This window comes from Haliaeetus albicilla, chromosome 9, assembly GCF_947461875.1.
Source record: "Haliaeetus albicilla chromosome 9, bHalAlb1.1, whole genome shotgun sequence".
Classification (NCBI taxonomy): domain Eukaryota; kingdom Metazoa; phylum Chordata; class Aves; order Accipitriformes; family Accipitridae; genus Haliaeetus; species Haliaeetus albicilla.
Genome location: NC_091491.1, coordinates 43,706,607 through 43,728,183, shown reverse-complemented (window position 1 = coordinate 43,728,183; position 21,577 = coordinate 43,706,607). Strand labels below are relative to the sequence as shown.

Here is a 21,577-nt window from a genome sequence, read left to right as displayed (position 1 = left end):
AAAGTAACTAAATTCTGGTTTTCATCATGCTTTTTTTGTCTCACCTGCTATTGAAATTACATTTCTGAGCTGCTCTGTTGCTTTAATAGCAGCTTAATCCCCCAAATGCCATTGCAACTCAATTGGGAAAATGTATAGACCTCCGGTTTGAATAATGTCTCTTCTATTCATCATCCTTGGTGTGCCCACTGACTCCACAATCCCAAAGCATTAACTAATTTCAGAATTCAGCCTTAAATGTATGTTTCTGTGTGCATACGTGTATATAGGTACATTCATAAATTCAAATGTACGTTTGAGTAAAAAAATCTAAACACTCATTTGCTGAAAACATTTACCAAATGGTTTCTTTCCTTGCTTGCAGTCTGTCAGACAGTCATTCCACTCTCCCAAATGACTGCTTTGGACTTAAATTTTATCAGTACTGCTTTAATTTTATGTAAGATTCCTGCTGATTGTCCCACAGGCCTCCTCTCTACCAGTGTCTGTTCCCCTGGGATAGGAAATCTAACTTTTCAGCAATGTTCTTTTGGATCCTGAATTCAAGAATTGTGCTTATTGTTGTAAAGATGAGAAACTACGTGAATGTTGAGAAGCTGGGAATTAGAGGTGTGGGCAAAATGGACCTCTTGTTATAAGTTCGGGCTGCTTAAGTTGTTTTGAACTTTCAAACTTAAGGTAGAACAGAGATCAGTGAAGGTGGCTTAAAGAATGTGCAGATTTCTGGTTTAATGTGGGTTTGGTTAAGGGAGTTTACTGTCTTGATCTACCTCCAAAGCAGTCGGTGTTTTGGTTCAGAATGCGATGGCTCTTGTGAAATAGTGCACTCATGTAACAGCTCTGCTGCTTTTCTCCACTGAGTGTATTTCTTCACTTCGGACAGGAACAGATATGGATGAGATGAGTGAAAAAATGAATATAATTTGCTGCAGACTTCTATTTGACTCATTTCTTCGGGGGAATGAGCTAAACACCCCTCACAGTCCTGCTTCCCCATGTCACCTCCAAGGCAGAGGAGCGACTCCTTACGGGATTCCGGGGTTGCGGTCGCACGGAGCGGGAGGAGCGCGGGGTTCGGGAGGTGAGGAGGCAGCAGGCTCCCGCGGTGGTGTGCGCGTCGCTGTGGGCTGCTCTCAGGCAGTCCTCTCGCGACCTGTGCATGTAGAAATGAAGGCGATACACCTTGCTTCCTCAGGGAACTGAATAGTCGTTGGATTGAGACTCGGGGCATGCTATTTGTTAAGGGATTTCAAGGCTCAGTTCAGGTTTTGGTTCTTTGAACAGTGCAGCCACTGCCCTGTTCAGTTTGGGGTTTATCAGACAACCCAGGGCTAAGCTGTCTACAGCTCCTGTGAGTCGTCTCTGCAGAGGGACAGGGCCTTAACGCAGACCAAGGCTGGGTCCCTTTTGTAACCCCCCATGAGTCACCTGTGTGCCCTAGACACGGTGAAGCTTGTTTGTGAACTATGAGCCAGACAAGCCATACACTTGTCATGTACTCAGAAACACTGCGTGTGTTAAATTTCAGCTTATTTATGTTTCAGTGAATTGCTTTTTTCAGTTCAGAGTAAGAATATATTCTCAGATAAGACATTTGTTTCCATTTATACAACTTACAATTCAGTAATAAGCAACAGATGGAAAAACAATATCCAAATTCTCTTGTACAAAACGTCTTGTGAATGCCCTCTCTTCGTTTTATAAAAACAGGCCAATTTCCAGTTCTATAAGCATCATTAAAAAGAATGGATAATAACAACAAAGACATAAAAGTAGAAATAACTGGCTGAAGCTGAGTTAAGTGATGTGAAATATAGTACTATTTTCTGAATATTAAACTGAAAGCTGTTTAATTCCCAGTGAAACCCAGCATGTACATTCAGTACTAAACTGGAATTTTCAAACCTTTTTTGTAGTGAATGGGTGGAGATAATGCAGGAGCCTTTTGGGGCAGAAAAAGGATATAAAAAAGTAAGCAAGCCAGTTTGTTCTGTTCTCTCTTTCTCTCCTATCAGATTGACTGTTTGCGCATCTCTGTCAAACCCCTCCTTCCAGTTATTTGCTGGTCAGGGACAGCTCTGGTCTGGAGACCCAGACCCGAAGCAGTGACAAGGGTGACGGTGCCTCCTGATCCCTCCGCCACACGCTGAGTTTCCCCCCGTCCATTGAACCCTCCCTGCCTGAGGTACGCGTGCCCCGGCCGAGGGAAACCCACTTTATGGCGCGTCCCCAAACGGTGAGGTTGGTCGGGGGGGGCAAGACCGTGCCTCTCCCAGGGGACCTGGGGACAGAAGAGGGAAAGGCGCAGCAGCAGGGCTGGGACGTCTTCTTCCAGGCGCTGGCAGCAGCAGCACGCCCGGCTTTCCAGGGCGCAGTGCCCTTGCTGGGAGCGGGTCTTCTCCCTTCCCCGGGTGAAGGTCCTTCTGGACTTTGCCTGCCTGGTGACCCTTTGATCTCCTGCTGGTGCCCCTACTTGAGACCTTCGTTCTCTCCCCTTGCAGACATGCTGAAGTTTGGCATGCGAAAGATTTCTCCTTGCTTTTGGGCGAGGTGCTAAGAAGCCTCAATCCCCTACGGTGAAGGTCATGAACCTCAACCGCTTTAGTCTACTGGGGAAAGGCTGGAAGAGAATTTGATTGTGGTGGGACAAGCAGTACGGTACCATGAAGCTCTTGAACTTGTTGGTATGAAATGCAGCCAATGGAGCCATGGAAAACACAACACCAGGGACGCAGCACAATTTGCTGTTGAAACACTTCAGTTTGTTGCAGAACAAAATGCAGCAGTTTAGCACTGAGGGTCGGATGGCCTGATAAGTCACGAAATATCCATTGCTTAAATACTTAATAACTACATATCTAGGTTTGGTGTGGATTTTCTTTCGTTTGCTTTAATGTTTTGCATTGTTAAGCTGGTTCCTAAATAGCTGTTGTTTACTGTGTGTTCTTGTGTTGGATGAAGACTGGGTTACAGCAGGTGTGGTGTTGCTGCCTTTCAAGGAGCATTTTCAGCCCCACACTGTTCTAACTATACTGGTCGTTCAGTGGATGTCCATCAGAGGTATTAAAGGACAGAAGAAGAAATTTTTGCTTTTTACTACAAGCTTGCATCCTTGTTTTACCGAAGGCAAACATGGATGGTGTTTACTAGCTCCAGTGTTGCTTTGTGTCCTTTCCCCTCCTCCTTGGAGTCTCTGGGTGACAGTCACAGCTGATCCTTGCCCTGCTGAGAGAGGACTTACAGAACCTGTTATTTCTCACTGGGTTTTGAATGCCCTCGAGTACTGTTGTTTGGTGGAAAGGGAAACTTCTGCAGTGCCGTACTGCCTCCCGGTGGCTTTTCAGTTTATTTCCTAAAATATTGTATTAGAATGAAAAAAATCACTTTGGCGTATAGCGTAACTAACTAGAGTATTTCTGCTTTCCTTTTGTCCCCATACGATGGCTACAGCTGCGAGCAGAGGCAGTGGCTGGTGGAGGTGCCCAGGACATCTGGCCTCTCCTGCTGAGGTGGGACAAAAACGGGACAAGTTTCTGCCCTGCCGCGCTGGCTGTCCCTGGGGCTGTAGCTATTTTTTCCTGCATCCCCTTTCAAGGCCTGTGTCTCCATCGTTTAACCCCTGGAGCCTTGCCCGGGTGGATCGGGTGCCGACGGCCGGCTGTCCCCAACCCAGTGTGGCAGGCGTGGGGGGGTGGCATGCCCTGACCCCCTGCCACCCAGGTGGGTAACCAGAGCGTGACGAACCTGCTCAGGCGTGGAGCCTGTGTGCCTCTTCCAGCCCTTGGCTGCTATTTTGGTAAGCTGTTAATCCGTACCTCAGTGAAGACGTGACCCTTCTCGGTGTCAACGGATAAAAACACTGCAGTCATCACGGGATCAAATTATCTTTAACAGCGGGACCATCCCAGCAGCCCAGGGGGTGCTTTCACCGAGCACCGCGACAGTGACGTGCCCAGCACTCGAGGTAGCCCACAGCTAGTGCAGGACGCCAGGACGCAGTTTGGGCAAGGGCTGCGCGTCGGTGGAGCCCCGGGTGGTGGGCAGGGGTGGGGGGGTCCCAGGGGAGGCTGGTCGGGGCCACCAATGCCCATGAGTGCCCCCCAGGCCAGGACAGTCACAGGCGACCCTGCTGTGTGACCCAAGAGGCCGTCCTGTGTGACCCAAGAGTCGTCATCCATCACTTGCTAAACGTGTCCCGGTTGGGTTCTGGGTACGACAGCCATTCAGACAATCAGTCTTGGAGAGGTGCATGTAGGTCATGCAAATGATATGCAAATTACCACCCCACAAACCAACTGAAGGGAAAATTCAAGGCAGCGATGGGGTGAGTGAGGTGGGAAGTGTCCCCAGTGGTACGTATGGGTGACCTGCAGGAGTGACACTACAGCTGGTAGAAGAAAGTGGCCCATGTTTTAAAACTGCAAGGACGTTTGGTGTTCTAGAAGAATCAGAGAATTAAATTGTAGACATGAAATAAATGTAATGATTGATACGTAAATGTAACAAGCTTCTAGTACTCTTGCATTTCACTGATAAAAGCTCCCAAATGAGACCATGGTTATCTTTCCAGAGTGTGATGTAAGGCACTTCTGTACTCCTGCTTTAGGGCTGTACCTTAACCCTGAGCCCAAGGACCCTAGTACAGCTACTGAACCTGAACTAACAGACAAGGAAAAAGAATTATTTTGTAGTAAGTCAGATACTAATGATTTTACCTAAATATCTCTCTTTTTCTCTAGAAATAGATCCTATAGACAACAGCAGCCTTAAATGTGGATAAGAGGATTGTACTACAGTCTTTGATCAATTGTTTGTTTAGATCTTACATTTTGGACTATATTAAGGGCTGAGTCACAGCCAGGTTATACTCAATTATTTCCCAGTTAGGTTAGACAATACTTTTTTTGCTAAAAAGCCTTGCAAATGCTTTCTGCTTTGAAGAGGTTTATTTCCTGGTGTGTTTTCCTAAAACAAGCTGTTTCCTCGGGGTCTGTTTGAGCAGAACTTGGTTGACCTGGATGATTTTTTCACAGTAATGCTGTGAGAGTGCAGTAACTAGAAATGCAATAGGAGCAGAACAGAGGTGAAGAGGTATGGCCGTTACAAACAGATGTAAGTTATAAGCCCACATATTTCTTTTTTCCAAACCACAGCTTGAAAATTCCATCTGATGTTGCAATACTTATTTTTAGCAGGGCTGATGTATTGAGGTAGCAGGTCAGTGTCTGAGCTAATTTGGGCAAGTCTTTCCATGGCTGTGCAATACGCAGTGGCAGGCAATCCTGACCGCAGTCGTCTGTGTCATGGAGCACACGGCTGTGGCTGCAGGGGATGCTGGCTCTGGGCAGGGCTATGCTCAGACTGCTTTTCTTGCCATTGCAGTTAACCCTGGCTTTAGTCCACTTAAGTTTACATTAATTTTTTTTCTTTCCTTATTTTCTGAAACACCAGTAGCTTGGAATATATGAAAATGCAGAAGATAGGAAGGAGCACATGCTGCATGACTCTTTTTGTTGGTGTTCTATATGCAAGAAGAGCAAAACAAGGTTTGTTTGCTTTAAAAAGCAGTAGGTAGTGGGAGAGTATGTGATGTGATGGCAAACTGGCAGTGGTGGGTGCTGGTGCAGGGCTCTGAAATGCAACAGCAGTGTGGAGGCCAGACGTTGGGGCGTAACATGAAGGGTAATTGCTCCATGGAATTGATCTGGATTTTAATGTTCACGTTTCATTTGGCACCCCATCCCCCTGTTTGAGAGGGGTCTTGTGCTGTCTCAGCTGGTCCCCTCTACTGAAAGAGCTCTAATAAAATTGTGATGATACGGGCGCTTCCGTATTGAAGTGGATGCTTTAGGATTGCCTTGGGTAAATGGTGAATTCAATTTATTATTCTCTTTATCAAGTATCACTGTGAATTAGGGTAGGTTGCTGGGGCAGTTCACTGGAGGGCAGGAGGGCTGGCTCTGCCAGGAGATGAGATGTTGGCCTCTGAAGGCTAAGCACTGTGAGCTCTTGCCGAAGACAAAGGTGAACTCGGGGCAAGGACAGTGCATAGTACGTGCTGTAACTGCACAGCCATGCTTCAGCTGGAGATTGGCATGGAAGAAGAGTGAAGCGTTCCTGAAGTGCAACAAAATAAAGACCAGTTTTGTGGCAGCTTCAGGTCTGGCCACGTCTTCCTCGATGCTGCTTGCCAGTGCCAAAACAGCACGTGGTGGTCAGGCAGAGCAAGCTGTCCTGAGAGCTCATGTCGCTCCTGGGGAGGGACAGAGGGAGGACAGGGCTTCGTCCTCCGTTGCTTTTCACTGGGCTGTGCCTTCTCTTCCCCTCTTGCCTGAAATGCAGCTCCTTTATCTGTGTTTTGCTTCTCAGCCTCTGAAGCCAGCCCCTGAGAAGTGGGTGATCTGAGCTGTAGAAAAGAGAAGATGGGGTTTGCTGATCTGCATGCCCAGCCCTGCGTGTACACGCGTGTGAGTGCGTGCTTGTACACCAGCTGGGAACCCAGGCTCAGCCTTGCTGCTCCTTGGACCCTGGGCATGGGGCCACGGCAACCTCACCTCCATCGGGCTGGATTCACCTGCCCCTCTCCCAGCACCTGGCACTGGCCTCCAGGACAGGCAAAGAGACCAGAGAGGTGTGTGTTCTCCTGGTTTTGGTTGGAGTGGTGTCAAGAATGTTGGGCTTTGACCAGCTGTTATGCTGCAGAAGGGCTAAACAAGGTGTCCCGTCCTGGCTGAGGAGGATAGCACAACTGGATTTTTAAAACTCCTTAATATTTTGGAGGTGCTCAGAACTTAAGTAAAGAAACTGTTTGATAGATTGTCTAAAGCTGCCTCCTTCTCTGCATCTGGGCTGGTGACACACGGTTCAGCTTTCAGTCTTCTGTGATGCTTCATGCTTTCTGGTCCTCCAAAGGATGCTCCATCCCCAAGGGCTGCTCAGTGAACAAGTGGCAGTGCTTCTTTGCAGTTGGTAAAACTTTAGTAAAAGAAATAACTCAAATTTTAATTGAACTTCTTACTTTTTCAGTTTATCTATAAAGCAGGGTTCTTGATGCTGCAGCTGTTCTTTTTTACCCCTCCTGTGTGTGTGTGCCAGTGCTTGTGTTTCCTTAGTGGAATTATTACTACCTGTTTATGAGTCTATCCTGTGCCGAAGTGGTTGCCTCTGGGAAATGCATAGAAGTCTCTTAACCCTGAGAATAGTGGCAATTAAATCCGATCTTTCAAATATTAACCAGAAGCCCTGTAAAAGATCGTTGTTTTTTCTGCCAAACCTGTTATTGTGCAACTGGTTTGGTGTGTTAGTACCAGACAAAGGGTGCGCTTTGCCAAAGCAGGAGGTGCTTGTTATTGCTTGAGAAATGACAGCGGGTTACGTGCTGCTGTAGTCTGATCCTGCTGGGTATCTCTAAGCTGGGCTGTGTTTCAGCAGCTGCATTATGAAGCAGCAGCTAAGAGCTCCTAAATGTTCAATATATCTTTTTGCATTTAAGTGTCACCTTGCAGCAGCCCTCGGTTCACAGGTCACATTCTGTTCCTTATTTTTCATCTGCCTCTTTTCTCCTGAGCCCTCCTGCTGGCTCTTGCTGCCAAATGCAGCAAAGAGGGCGATGGGGGTGTAGGACCCCCGATGTTTAATCTGGGGTTGCAGCGCTGGCTCGGTTGGCTCCGAGCGCCCGAACTCCTTGCCGAAGAAACATGTTTTCTTCGGAGCTGCACAACAGAGTAACCTCTGCTCCGGGTGACCTGATGAGAAATCACCTCCTGGCCAGGACCCAAACAAAACATAGGATTAACTTTGCCCTGTGTGCGTGTGCTGGCTTGGAGCTCTTACGAGTCAGTGGGAGCACTTAATCCAGTCGCTCTGGGAGGAGGTGTGCCCGTAGACATGGGAGCCAAGCTGCTGTGCCTCTTCCTCGCCTCTGCCCTCCTTGCTTACTACATCTACACCCCCATTCCTGAGGACCTTGAGGAGCCCTGGAAAGTGATGTTTATCACGGCTGCCTTCAGGGCCATGGGGCATCTGGTGAGTTTGGTGCTGGGCTTGGTACGGGGCTGGCCTGGGGGAGAGAGCTACGGAGCAGAGGGTGTTCTCGGTGCCTCTGTGGCTAATAGAGATATGGCAATATATACGTGTCATACATACATCCAATAATATATCTATATGGTAATATACTAAGCAAAGGACAGTAGTGTCTGAAATTCAGCATTAAACTTACTGTAACTATGACTATAAGGAAACAGAAAAGACTTAATTGTGCAATCTTGAAAAAAGGACATTCAGAGTAACTGGAAATGTGATACGTATGCACAGACAAGTGTAAACAAGTTTATTTTGCTTTACGATCCTTTGCAGTTCCTTGTATCTTTCCTGTTTCTCAGAACCTGTACATTGAGTTTCCTCGAAAGTATTGTATTGGGTGTCAGAGAAGGGAAAACTAGAGCACTTCTTAAATACTATTGATTTCTGTGGTTTTGTAGAAATCTACTGACAGAATGAGCCTAAAAACTACACAAAGCTAATTATAGGGGTGATAATGCTAAAGCATGTAGAAATTAAGCACATGCTCTCTCTCTATATAACTTTTTTTTTTAATACCACTAAAATCTTGCCTACCAAAAAATGGTATCTAGCTAAGCAGCACGGAACCGTATGTCACAGTCTGGAAAGGCAGTGGTATACCCTGTCTGTAGTTATATGGCAATATTTACTGACAACGCAGTCCTTATGTCTTTCCATGCTATTTTTATATATACACTACATCCCTGGCTTCTGCTTCATTTCAGTCATGTTATACAGCCATTTCAAACATATGTAAATAATCTGTGAGGCTGCACACCACGCATAAATGACAGTGCTGTAGTTCCCACCTCTTAAGTACATTAAACTGGGAGCTGTTTTGAATCCAATCTGTACTTAATATACAATGGTGGCTGCAGCAACGTAGCTGAGATCTAAAAACAAGGTCAAAGCTGAAGGTTTAGAGGGAAGGAGAAGGGCTGGGTGTTGCAGACCTCTTTCTGGGTGGCTACAAACATTTTGTGACTGCTTTTTTTTCTTCCACCATAAAACATACTGAAAGGAGGGTCTAAGGAGCCAGGAGAGAGGTTTTTAGTTTTGCTTGAGGGATGTTGCTGAAAGGCTTGTCTGCTGCAGGCACAAACACGCAGGCTGTTTGCTCCAAAGTGCATGAGTTTGGGATTTTGCCTTTTTTGTTGTTTCAGTTAAAACGCAGTGGGTATGATTTTCAGAAGTCTGTGGAAGCCACCTGTTTACAATTTTTCTGGTGGAGGCAAGGGTGCATGTTTTCTTGGGATGTCTCCTATACATCACACTTCTGGACAGTATCTCAAAGCTACTGTCCATCTCCAGAGCCATCCCTGCGTCACACAGCCTTTGTTTGCCATGGAGACCACTTGTTAGGTCTGTACAACCAGCAGAAGGAGGGGGGACGACTGGGGTTTTGTGCGTGCGTATTTACTCGTGGACTCTTTGCTGCTTCCTTGCTTGTTTTGATCTTGCGGTTTGAGGTCTGAATGGTGGGAGATGACGAAGTGGTGAGAAAGAAAACTGTAGTCTGCGCTTCCGATGTGCCGCCTTGCTTCTTCCCCTCTTAAATCTCCTTTCGGAGGTAGCCTGCAAGGAGGGTATGTGCACAGATACCTCGTTTCCCCAGGAACACCTTGTGTCTGCTCACTCGGTCAGACCTGTAGCCTTCAGCACAGCAGTGCTTAGCAAGCAGAAGTGTTTTCTTTCAGTGTTGGAGGATTGTGTGTTTTCACTTTAACATGGAGTTGTGTCTTTTGCGGTTGTTGCATCGGCTGCCAAGTCCGTTATGCGGCAGTGGTGTGGAGCAAGCGTGTTTTGTAACGGTGCTCTGATCTCGTGCAGAACCGTAATCCAAAGGGACTCTGATGAAGATAGCTTCCCTGGAGCTGCACTGGTGCAAATTAGATTTGAGATGGCTCTAAAGTGTCCTAAATACGTTCTGAACGGTGATCCGATTATAGGGCAACAATTTATAATCACTTAATAGTAGGTCTAAATTTGCGGACCGGACCCTATTTTAGTCTTTCTGACTCCCTGATGTTGGTTTGAAAAAAAGGAAATAATACTGCCACCCTCAAACACTCCTGAGCAAGAGGGTCCTCTCCAAGCTCCCAAAAAGACATGCCAAGAAAGCCAGGAAATGGCAAATCTCTGTCCTCCATCTTCATCTTTGCTTTAGTATGTCCTGGGGAGCTCTCCAGCTTCAGAGCCAAATGGTGCAAGATTTTCTCCGATTTTGGGTTTCCTGGTCTGGATGAGTAACTCTGCCAGTCCCAGGCTGTTTTCCAAGTCTCTGCCGGGCATGGCAGCGAGTGCCGAGGGGCTCCGGAGACTGGTCAGAGGCTGCCGTTAAGCCTTGCCCGGGGTTAGCCTGTGGGGGATTGCAGCCGTGCTTGGTTTTGCCGGTGCGCCCAGCTGCGGTGTGCTGGAGGGTCTCTTCATACCCATCTCATCGCAGAAGGGAGGCTGGGAATGTCTCTGTTCACATGTTTATATTATTATGTCTCGCATGCACATGCTCTCTAGCTGGTAAATAGCCTCTAAGAATAAACTGGCCAGTTTGTGGTGCTTAAGCACAAAATTTTTCATGCATTTTCAGGAAGTGCCATGTGCACACAGTCTAAGATAAAACGCATGAAGAAAGTATAAAATGCATAAAACATCTTTCTTCCTAGCTGAACCTTTCCCTGGCTGCAGTTCTGCGAAATCCTCCCAAAGTTTCCTCTGTCCTTGGCCTGGATCCTCAGCAGCAGTCAAATCGGGATTGGAGCCCCTTACAGCCCCACTCGCAAACTGCCCATGTTCGTGTTCAGCTGATGGAAAACTTCACCTGGAGGGGTGCCTCTGTCTGAACTATTGCCCATTCAGATAAATACACTGCTGAAAGCAGTGCTGGGCTCTCTGCCTGCCAAGGCACAGCTGGGGCTCCCTTCCCCTTAGGACAGTTTGGGTTTGGGTTTTTTTTTTTTTTGGTCATTGCTGCCATGCCTCTCCTATGGAAGACAGAGAAAGTGACTGTGGAAAATGCTTTCCAAAGCACAAGGAACACAAAACCCCAAAGTGGTTGGTTTTACTCTTAGCCTGTAAGAGTAAGTAATCTCAGATCGCGGACAATGAGATCTTTCAGACAAGGGTATGATTTCCGTTTGTTTTTATATGATAATGGCCCTGAAACCACAGGCAGTAGACTAGTGGTTTTTCACAATGTAAAATGTCCACTTGTGGAAAAAACAGCTCAGAGTATTGAAAAAACCTCAGTCCTGAGGCTGAGGGAACTCCTCCCACTGCAGGGGAGTTCCACAATCTCAGTGGAATTACAGCAGAACTCGCTTTGCCCTATATATTTTTTCAAGATGCTAATCCTCAGGGGAAATACAACAGCTGAGAAATATTTATGTAAACTGTGTAATCACTGTGGATAAAGCGATGCCATTTTGGCATGTGTACGTATTTGTCTTCATTGGGCTTATGACAAGGACCTGTGTTTTCCTTCTGCGCAGTGTGCCAGTTACAGCCCGTTTGTCTTCATCTCGATTCCAAACCAGAGGGTTTGGCAGAGCTCCCAGCATCGCTTGGTCCAAGCCTTCAGAGAGGTGACTCTTAAATATGGTGGCAATCACTGTCAAGTACTGTCAGTAAGGTCTTAGCTGTATTCTCTTTTCTTCTAACTTCTGAAAAAGTACGTTATATTGAGAAGATGATTAAACAGTTGATTTAAATATAATTCAAAGAAAAAAAAATTTAAAAACGCAAACCAAGCAGGGTTAGATTGTATGATTTACAACATCAAACCCTGAATGCCAGATGTTGTACCTTTCAAGAGGTGATCAATTAAAGTGTGTGTGGGTTGTGTGTTTGTTTTACATTCTTCCTGGGAAGAATAAAGCATCTCTCGGAAAGCTAAACTTCCGACAGGTTCTGCACTAGGCTGGGCTATTTTCTTTCGTATTAGACTCAAGCCTGCTTTGAGTTTAATCTGTTTTTCACCTTCAGATAACATGTTAAGAACTTGGTTTTGTTAGTTAATCTTCTCTATTGGTATGTGATGAGGCAGTTACGAGATTTGTGGGGGAAGTTGGGTCACATCCCCTATGGCTGGGAGCGCTTACGAAGGAGCCGAGGTGCCGGTGCCGGCAGCGGGCGCAGGAGCCGGCGGTGGCTTTTCCCAGCACAGCCCTGCTCCGTCCCCACGGCTGTGCTGGTGCAGGCAGGGCACCGACCTGGAGCCCAGGCTGTGGAAATGACCCACACAAAATGTTGAGCGTGCACGTCCGTGCGTGCACAAACCAGCAACCCTGATGTTAATGTTGGGCATTTCCCATCACGCTTTCCTTTCTGAGTAATTGATAACACTGCGCTAGTAACAGTCACGGGAGCGTTTGTTTTACTAAAGAGTTCCAATCAGATTAATAAACTTGGGCCTGCTGTTAATTCTGTTATCTTCCAAACCAAGCATTCTGATCAGAGTTGTGTCAGTGCAATTACAGGATTGTTTATGCCTGTTCAAAGAATTGTACAGTGGCCTGAAATTTAGAAAAGTGCTTTTATTATCACAGAGTGTCAGCTCTTAATTTTTGGGGTGTTTAACTAGACTATGCACCAGAGTGGTGCATGCTATAAACTGAAATGTAGTATGCAAATTAGTTTGAAAATTTTTCCAATTTTGCTTGAAATGAACTAGAAATCTAAGCCCTTAGTTCACTTTCAGCAAGTCAGATAGCAAATGGCTTTCAAGCAAATTTGAAGTTGTATTCTTCATACCTTTCCATCATCTAAAAAAATAAACAAAATATACCCCCCTGCCCCCCATTCCTTAATATATCATTAGGAATTAGATAATATAATGGTCCCAAATCATGAAGCAGTCCATGCTATTTTTACCTTCTAGGTGCAAGTAGCTCCAGCAGCCCAGTGCCGTAGCATACTGTGCTTTAAGGAGGCTACACATGATAGGGGTTCCTCACACTGCTGGCATTTCACGGGACTGAGATCACACCTCTACCCACAGTCAGTCTCTAATGTGGCTAAATTTTTGTTTAAATAGGTATTTACATGTCCTGGTTTTGTCTAGGGTAGAGCTAATTTTCTTTCTAGTAGCTGCTCTAGTGTTATGTTTTTGGCTTTAGGATGACAAGAATGTTGACAACACTCTGATGGTTTCAGTTGTAGCTAAGTGGTGTTTGCACCAAGTCAAGGATTTTTCAGCTTCTCGTGCCCAGCCAGCAGGAAGGCTGGAGGGGCACAAGAAGTTGGGAGGGGGGACAGCCAGGACAGCTGACCCAAACTGGCCAAAGGGGTATTCTGTACCATATGATGTCATGCCCAGTATATAAACTGGGGGGAATGGGCTGGGGGGATCGCTGCTCAGGAGCTAACTGGGCATCGGTCAGGGAGTGGTGAGCAATTTGCATTGTATGTCACTTGGTTTGTATGTTCCAATCCTTTTATTATTATTGTAACTTTATTATTGTTATTATTATCATTATTATTTTCTTCCTTTCCATTCTATTAAACTGTTCTTATCTCAGCCCACAAGTTTTACTTTTTCCCCAATTCTTTCCCCCATCCCACTGGGTGTAGGGGGGAAGTGAGTGAGTGGCTGCATCGTGCTTAGTTTTCTGGCTGGGGTTAAACCACGACATTACACTATCTTTCACAGTATAGAAAATGAAGGCTTTATTTTCCTTCCAGTCACTATGACATTATTTTTTTAATGTCACTTTGTTGTCTATTACAGATTTTTAATGTATTTTCAGAATAAGTTTCTAATGCCTTAAAAGCGATGTGAGAAGTAAGTTTCTTTAAACACAGTTTAATCCAATGTAAGGGGAAAAAAAGCCAGTGAGACTTATGTATAAGCAAGCACTGGTCACATCTTTACTTGTTGCAATTCCCCCGAGGCAGCTGATGCCTCCTTTGGGGAGCTGCTGGTTTTGGAAGGAGGCGTTGGGATCTGCATTTCTAGCACAGTCCATAGCAAATGCCTTTAGAAATGTTTTTGCTTGGATTCACTCTTGCATACCAAAGACTCAGCATAATGAAAGCTAACACAACTTTTAAAAAAAGTTTTATGTTCAAGGCTTAAAATAGCCTGTGAGAGAAAGGGATCCTGAAATGCCTTAATCTGTGTAAATTGTTGTGACGTCAGAGAGACAAAGCTGCCAAATATTAATCTTCAGAGCTTGCATTTCACCTGCAGGTTTACTTGCTAGGGTTTGGTTTTTGTTTTCTTTTTATTCATCTTAGAATAACTGTAATCTTATTTAGTACCATAGAATTTCATAGTAAATGTTTAAAACGTGAATTTCAAAGGAGACTGCTTTAACAGCATTAAAAATCAGTGCTTCCTTGGTTCTGAACTCCCTGAACAACATCACTTCTTCTGACAGGGATTTCTGTGGAGTCCATTGGGAAAGTTTTCCCTGCTCTTTACATAGCTCTCATGCCCAGGGGCACCAGTGGCCTCCCCTGCTCCCTCCCCTCGGAGGGCTGCGAAGGGCTGGGGCTCCAGTGCTGCTGTACTGCTGGGGTAGATTCAAGATATCTGGGGAAAAAGAACCTTTTAAAAAAGTTAACCCTATGGGTGGGGTTTTTTTTAAGACCCCCAGACTACTGCACATAGGAGGCAGATGGAGATCCTGGTTAGCGTCGTCCTTATTTTCCCTCCTGGAGGATGCTGCTCCTGGTCCCGTGGAGTCTCTCTCCAGGTCAGGGAGTCACTGGGATCGTCCTCGGTCGGAGTCGGGCTGGAGCCAGCGCTGGGCCACTGCGGTGATGCCACAGCAGAGCTGTTCTGTCAGCTCGTTCAACAGGGAACTGCCTCACGGGCAGAGGGCTGGCGGAAATGAGAACATCAGTGGCAGGTTATTTTTAGCTTTTTATTGTGAAATGTCAAAGCAATGTAAAGAAAGCATTTGCATGACTCGGACAAAGCTGGATCCCCCTCAAGGATGATGGTGCCGGACGTAGGTTCGGAAGGTATATTGGCACATCTAGTGTGATGAAATTTTCTCATCCGCTGACTGCGTGGAACGGACAATAAAAACAACTCTCATTCTGCTATTCAGTTGGAGCGCTTCATTATGTAGAGAAATGTAGAGGTATGTAACTAATGGAATTGTTACGTGTAAACCAAAGAAATTAAACAGAGCTGGACTGTGGTAAAGTGGCAAAAATATAATTCTGTCTTCTTAATGTCTCAAAGTAGAGAAAACATTTCCTTTTAATAATGTAAGGTACTCATCTCTAAACGATGCTCTTTGCCTGATGCCATGGAACTGATCATTGACAATTATTGTGCATCTTGAAGTCAAATTGCTATATCCTTGTATTTGTGCCACCAGTGTCCTTGGCATCCTGAAAGTACTGGCTGCTTTTGCTTCTGGAGTTCATCACCGGAGCAGCTATTGCTCGGTTTTGTGGTAACTGTCTGGAAAGATGAGGATGCCCGACTCATTGAGCAGACCCTCATCCTGGCTCTCGGGAGGCTTCAGCTGATTCTGCTTTCTTCCGCATCCTCTGTTGTGTCCTTGTTGTCCTCCACGCCTGTGCTTCCAGTTGCTGTCGTAGCAAGAAGTGGTGGTGTCCCCTGGGTGGCCTTCCAGCCACCGCCACGGAGCTTCGCACGGGAGCGATGGGCGTTGGAGAGCTCAGGCTGGACGGTGTGACCGTGTGACAGTGCCTCCTCCGAGTCAGCAGCGTTTGGCTTGGCGGCTTCTACAGCAAATTTACAGACTTGTACAGAGTATCAAATGGCTTTATGGAAATGTAATCTCCGAGAGTAACTCAGGCTGTGTTTAAAATACTGTTTTCCCTTGTCTTGGGCTTTAGGCTGAGGTTGCTGATCGGCTGGGTCTGATGCACTACATGGAAACTCTGATGCTGATCACAGTGGCTGAGTACGTCGCACCCACGTCTGATGAAAACGTCACCGTGATGGACACGGAGTTCAGCGACGTGGCCGTCCGTCTGTACCTGCCCAGAAAGGCGTCTGATGGGCTGAGAAGGGCGGTGGTCTACTTCCATGGCGGAGGATGGTCCCTAGGACACGCAGGTAAGCTCTTCTGTGTCAGTACCAGGGGTCCGTATGGAAGATCTCAACGGCTCCCGTGAAGTGCTGCCTTTTTGTTTTATGGGAGTTGCCACAGAGAGGGTCAGGGAACTGGTATTTCGCCAGTTAAAACCAGGTGGCGGCTTCGGAAAGTCACCTGAAATCTTCTGCGAAGAGGAACGTGCTGTTGTGTAAGTGTCTGTTCTCAAATGTACGGGAGCATATTCTAAGTGACCCATTTAATTTCAGGCATGAAACCCTATGATCATCTGGCAAGGTGGACTTCAAACAGGTTAAATGCTGTCGTGGTATCAGTCAAGTAAGAGAGATTCTCCTTCTAGATGGGATGAGGGTTTGGAATAAATTAATCTATTTCAATTAATCTAATTTTGAGTATATCTTTTTTTTTTGATCATGTGCTTTCCTGCTAGCTTTAAGTAAAGAAAAACAAAACCAAAACCTGTCAAGGATGAATTGTGGTTGGTGGTTATTTTAGATATTGCTTTATGAAGTTGGGTGGGTAATAAAATACCTGCTCCTCCAGGACAGAGAGATAGTTCCCATTTCTCTGGGCACAGAAAATAATAAACATTCACCAGCTAGGGCAGATGTTAGCAAGCCTTTCTCTTCATTAATAGCAGGAAGTGACACATTTCTGCTTGCCTCTAACAGTTACAGGTTGGCACCTAAATACCATTTTCCCGTTCAGTTTGAAGATGTATATTCGGTAACGAAGTTCTTCCTCCAGAGCAGCATCCTCTCCCAGTATGGGGTGGACCCAGATCGGGTCTGTGTGGCAGGAGACAGCGCAGGTGGCAACTTAGCTGCAGCTGTGGCACAACAGGTAAAAAAAAAAAAAAAAAATCTGGTTTGCTAGCTCGATATTTTTTTTTTGTCATTTCATGAACACTTACAAGAGACTAACAAAAACCTCTACTCGAAGCAAGTGTACCTCCCAAATATCTCTTGTGGTCCATGTACACAGGATGTCACGCAGCCTGCAGGACTGTGTGAGGGCTCTGAGCTTCCAGGCAAGCAAATTTACTTGAGCCATTTCATGGCATCAAAGTAGCTATGATGGCTTCCAAACCTTTATACCCTAAAAAAAGGTGCTCTGCCCTATAATTTTGGCATATATCACTCCATCCTTAAGCATGTTTGGGCTGGTTTAGGTATGTTGTTTGAAAAGGGAATTGTAGCAATTTGACTCATATAGATGTAAATAGCAGCAAAAAAAAAAAAGTCTAAATGTTCCAGTGTCATTTAATCACACACAGTTCACTGCCTTTAGCACTTCTCACTCTGGTTTATTAAATAAAGTCAGTGTGATGTTGTTGCTCTCTTGAGAAGTTATTTGGATTGTAATGAATCTTACTTGGAAAGGTTGTGAATTTGCTGTGGATACTGAAGGCAGAAGATGAGGGAGAAGATGGAAGTTTATTAGTGAAGAGGGAAAAAGGATGACATACAAGAAATGTCAGTGTTCAGTTTATCACATCTTATTTTTCCCATGTCTAAAATGCACAGAATTGTAGTTTGGGCTCCAACATCTCCAGGCTAAAAAACCCAGCAGATGGATAAGCTCTGAATTGTGTGAAATGATTAAAGGAACCTCAGAAACCTGTAATTTTTAAGCTATAAGAATAGAAATTTTCTATAGTTATAGAAAAAGCATTTGTTACTACATCTGAAAGTATCAATGCTTCAAAAAGAATCTCCCTAAAGTTGTTATCCTTCAACATAAGAAATAAAATGAAATTATATTTGTTTGAGAATTTTTAACACAACATGTTGCTTTAGGTGACCTGCCTATAAATTTAGAATATCTTTAAATTAATCTATCATGGGTTTATTGATAATCTTATTTTGCTTATATTGTAATGTATGTGTGTTAATTCCTTACTTTTAAGATCATCTGTCAGTGTGGGAGAACCAACACTTTCTAACTGACTTTTCGTAATTATGTCTGCTTTCTTCTACAGCTGTTAAAGGACCCTGACGTCAAAACTAAACTCAAAGTCCAAGCTTTGCTTTACCCTGCTCTTCAAACCCTTGACCTGAATTTGCCATCTTACCGAGAAAATGAAAACAAGCCCATTTTACCGAGGCTGCTTATGGTCAAGTTCTGGAGTGAATATTTCACTTCTGATTCATCTCTCAGGGAAGCGATGGCCTCCAACAGGCATGTCCCAGTTGAATCGAGCCACTTATTTCAGTTTGTAAACTGGAGCAATTTGCTGCCTGAAGAGCTGAAGAAAGATTATGTTTACACCAGTCCCACCTACGGAAGCTCCGAGCTCGCGGAGAAGTACCCGGGGTTTCTGGATCCGAGGGCGGCCCCGCTGCTGGCGAGCGATGCCCAGCTACGTGGGCTGCCCCTCACCTACGTCCTCACCTGCGAGCACGATGTCCTGCGGGATGACGGCGTCATGTACGCTGGGCGCCTCCAGGCAGCGGGCGTTCCCGTCACGCATGACCATGCCAAGGATGCCTTTCATGGGGTGATGATGTTTGTGTTGGGTCCGGCCAACTTAGCTGTAGGGTATCGGCTGTTGAACAGGTACGTTGAGTGGTTAAATGAGAATCTATGAGTTGAATGCGTTGCTCTAGTATGCCTGGCTCGCGTTCGCTGGGTGCGATTGAGGAGCGTGGGAGAACAGGAGCTACGTGAGTTTTTCGCCGTGATTGCCATCTCTGTTGCGTTGCCCTGCAGTGTCTGGATTGCAGTGTTTCTCATCATCTCTGGCAGGAAAAATCGGTCTGATTCTAACCTAAGTGTTCTTTCAGTGCTGTTGTCTGAGTTCAGAACCCCATGAACTGCTGGGACTGCCCTGGGCTTTCTCTCCTGGCTCAGACAGAAGGGTCGGTGTGCCCGACCCTGCCTGCACGCTGCCTGAGCTCCTCCAAGCCCCCAGCTGGCACAGCGTGTGGGACTCGATGTCTCGTGTCGGTCGCCTCTTCTTTCTTCCTATTGTGCTGTCTTCGCATCGCAGGCTTGTGCAAATGGGCAAGGTCACCGCGTGCACGTAGGAGGTGCGCGCTGGCCGCTTGCCCCCCGTCCCCTTGCCCCGTGGGACGTGTCGGTGCGGCCCCGCTGCTGCGATGGGGCGAGCAGAGCGCGGGGACCCGACTTCACCAAGTACGAAGCCGCTTGCGAAACCCTGCCCATCGTGGGCGGCTGCTGGGGTTGTGCTGTTGGCCGTTTCCAGCACAGCTCGAGGGAAGTGCTTGAAAACTGTGTGGGATGGCTGTAACAATGCAAATATTTGGGGTTTTTTTGGTTTTGTTTGTTTGTTTTAAAAAGCACCTGTCTTACTTGGTAATCACTTTCTTTAATCCCTCTACTAGAAGGAAATAATGTAACAAAACAGCACTGGATATTCATCAGATAAGGGAAGACTGTGAAGGTCCTAACCTTACAGTAGCACTGCTGTATGTTTTATGCTCTACTTATTAAATAAGTTATGTTCTAATTAATTATCCTTAAAATTGTTTAGCAGTTTTTACATATGAATTTTTAAAAGTAAAATCAGCTTAGTAGCTTTATAGGCTTGAAAAAGAAACACAATTCAGCTGTCAGTCTTGAACAAATATCCTCTATATAAATGTTTTGTGTATTAAATATAAACCCTAAACATTTTGAATGGTTAATGCACATATTGGTTGGCTGTTGGTTTTAAACTGATGACAGCACACCACAACCACGTACTTCTAGCATCCTGCTTTTTTCTTTTGCATGAAAGATACCGAATCTTCAATAATTCTGGTTTGTTTTTTCCTGAGTGTGTGTACAGCCTGTTCTTTTTCATCTTTAATAAATTGAATATAAAAATTAAACTTGTCTTTGATTCCAATGCAATGTACTACTTGTCCTTCACTGTTACGGATGCACGCATAACCAAATCCAACAGGTGTTAAAACTCAGATTTATTCTTCAGTAACAGTTAGTTAGAAGTCCAGTAACATTTTATAAAACCACAGGCTCAATGATGTAAAGAGAATTAATACTACACAGCTGACTTAAGAACCCTAAAGATTTAAAAGTGATGACTCAAAACGTGCATATCGCTCATCCAAAAGCTGAGGGCTCTCTCCCTTGAGGAGTTACTCTGGGCAGTGCCCCGACCCAAGGGGGATCCCCAACTGCAGACCCGCTGCTCCAAGGAGGACTGACTCCCCCATGTCCTCTGGCCAGACCCCCTTTATACTGCTGTTGAATCCCACCTGTGGGCATTTAATCCTGGCAGCCAGGAGGGTCACCTTGGTTCACCTGGTGTGTCTCAATTAGCCAGTTCAAATTTCAACCTGCGCCCTCCAGGGTTTAGGGTTTTGTTTTTGTTGTTTTTTTTTTTTTTTTCCCTTCCCCTTCTCTGTGCCTCGAAGTTTTGTTTCCTGCTGGTGGAATGGCGGGGGGGAGTGTACTGCCATGCTCACGTACCCAGTTTCTTGGAAAGGAATGACAAGTTGGCTTTAGTACATGCGGTAGCTATTGCAAACCACCGGGACCGGACCCGAGGAGGTGGTGTTTTCCTTCTGCCATTACCGTTGATGTGAATACTTAGTAATGTTTGGCTGGGGCTGTTGAGGAGAGAAACAGAAGTGGTTGAGTAGGTGTCTTCTATCACCAAAAGGATGCTGAAGCTTGCGCTCGGGATGGAGACCAGTAGGGAGCGGAGCCTGGCTGTGGGGACGGCTGGGCAGGGGCTCCTGCTCCCCCCAGGAGACGGGCTCAGAAAACCGGCTTTAGCTGTTGCGGCAGGAGCCTTCTGTTTCTCTGCTTCTGAATCCAGTCCTGAAAGGGTGAGTGCCTTACTTCCAGTGTACAAAGCATAACCTGTACCATGGGGTTAAAAAGCATCTCGTATAACCCCCATGCACAGCAGTGCAATGTGTTTGCATGTTTGCACATCCTCAGGACATGTGCGTGCTCGCACAAGCTCCCGGTGTATTTGGGAAGTTATTTCCCACGGTGCTCTCCAAAGCGCTGCTGGCAGGTCCCGGCTCCCACTCATGGGAGTGGGCTCCCATCTGCTGGCAGCAGACAGCTTGACTGGAGTTTTATTTCTGCCTCATTTGGAATTAACAGCAGCTTGGTATTCCTGAGGAAGCAGGGGTTTGGGGTTTTGCCTCAGTAACACCTTAGGCCTGACTTGCTATATGGCACTAGGGTCGTGTCCACAAGAACATTCCCCGGGGTAGGGTATTTCCAATATTTCCAATGCTGTAAGTGCTAGTGGGGTGAACCGAGCTGGCCTTTCACTACTGGTGATCCTTGCCCTGAGTCTTATAGGCTGCTTTATTCTCTTCCATATAAATGACAGAAAAAGACTTGATTGAGAGGACAGAGTGAAATTTCACTGGAGTGAAATTTGGTGTTTGATAGTAAAAGACAAGGCTCAGCCTTGCCATCATCAGGCCATGGCTTAGCCAGCAGCATCCCGATGGGAGAAGGCTGCACCGGTGGGCACGCTGTAGTTC

The 21,577-nt window shown here is 45.9% G+C and overlaps 1 protein-coding gene across 3 annotated transcripts; it reads left to right on the top strand.

Annotated features, from left to right (window-relative positions):
• Positions 1 to 3,766: 3,766 nt before the first annotated feature.
• Positions 3,767 to 19,936, top strand: LOC104321192 (arylacetamide deacetylase). Of its 3 annotated transcripts, none has more exons than XM_069792967.1 (5): positions 3,767 to 3,796; positions 15,880 to 16,102; positions 16,349 to 16,418; positions 16,772 to 16,943; positions 18,082 to 19,936. In XM_069792967.1, the coding sequence occupies exons 2-5, from the start codon at positions 15,907 to 15,909 to the stop codon at positions 18,688 to 18,690; spliced, it is 1,047 nt and encodes a 348-aa protein (XP_069649068.1). In that variant the 5' UTR covers positions 3,767 to 3,796; positions 15,880 to 15,906; the 3' UTR covers positions 18,691 to 19,936. The 3 variants fall into 3 exon arrangements, with proteins under 3 accessions (XP_069649068.1, XP_069649066.1, XP_009922085.1); XM_069792965.1 differs by lacking the exon at positions 3,767 to 3,796 and adding an exon at positions 5,250 to 5,546; XM_009923783.2 differs by lacking the exon at positions 3,767 to 3,796 and adding an exon at positions 7,434 to 8,025.
• Positions 19,937 to 21,577: the final 1,641 nt, after the last annotated feature.

Excerpts from the sequence above, each read along its gene's own strand:
- LOC104321192 (XM_009923783.2), top strand. The coding sequence starts at position 7,888 with ATGGGAGCCAAGCTGCTGTGCCTCTTCCTCGCCTCTGCCCTCCTTGCT. Across the intron at positions 8,026-15,879 it reads TCAGGGCCATGGGGCATCTG|GCTGAGGTTGCTGATCGGCT; the intron begins GTGAGTTTGGTG and ends CTTGGGCTTTAG. Across the intron at positions 16,944-18,081 it reads CTGCAGCTGTGGCACAACAG|CTGTTAAAGGACCCTGACGT; the intron begins GTAAAAAAAAAA and ends TTTCTTCTACAG.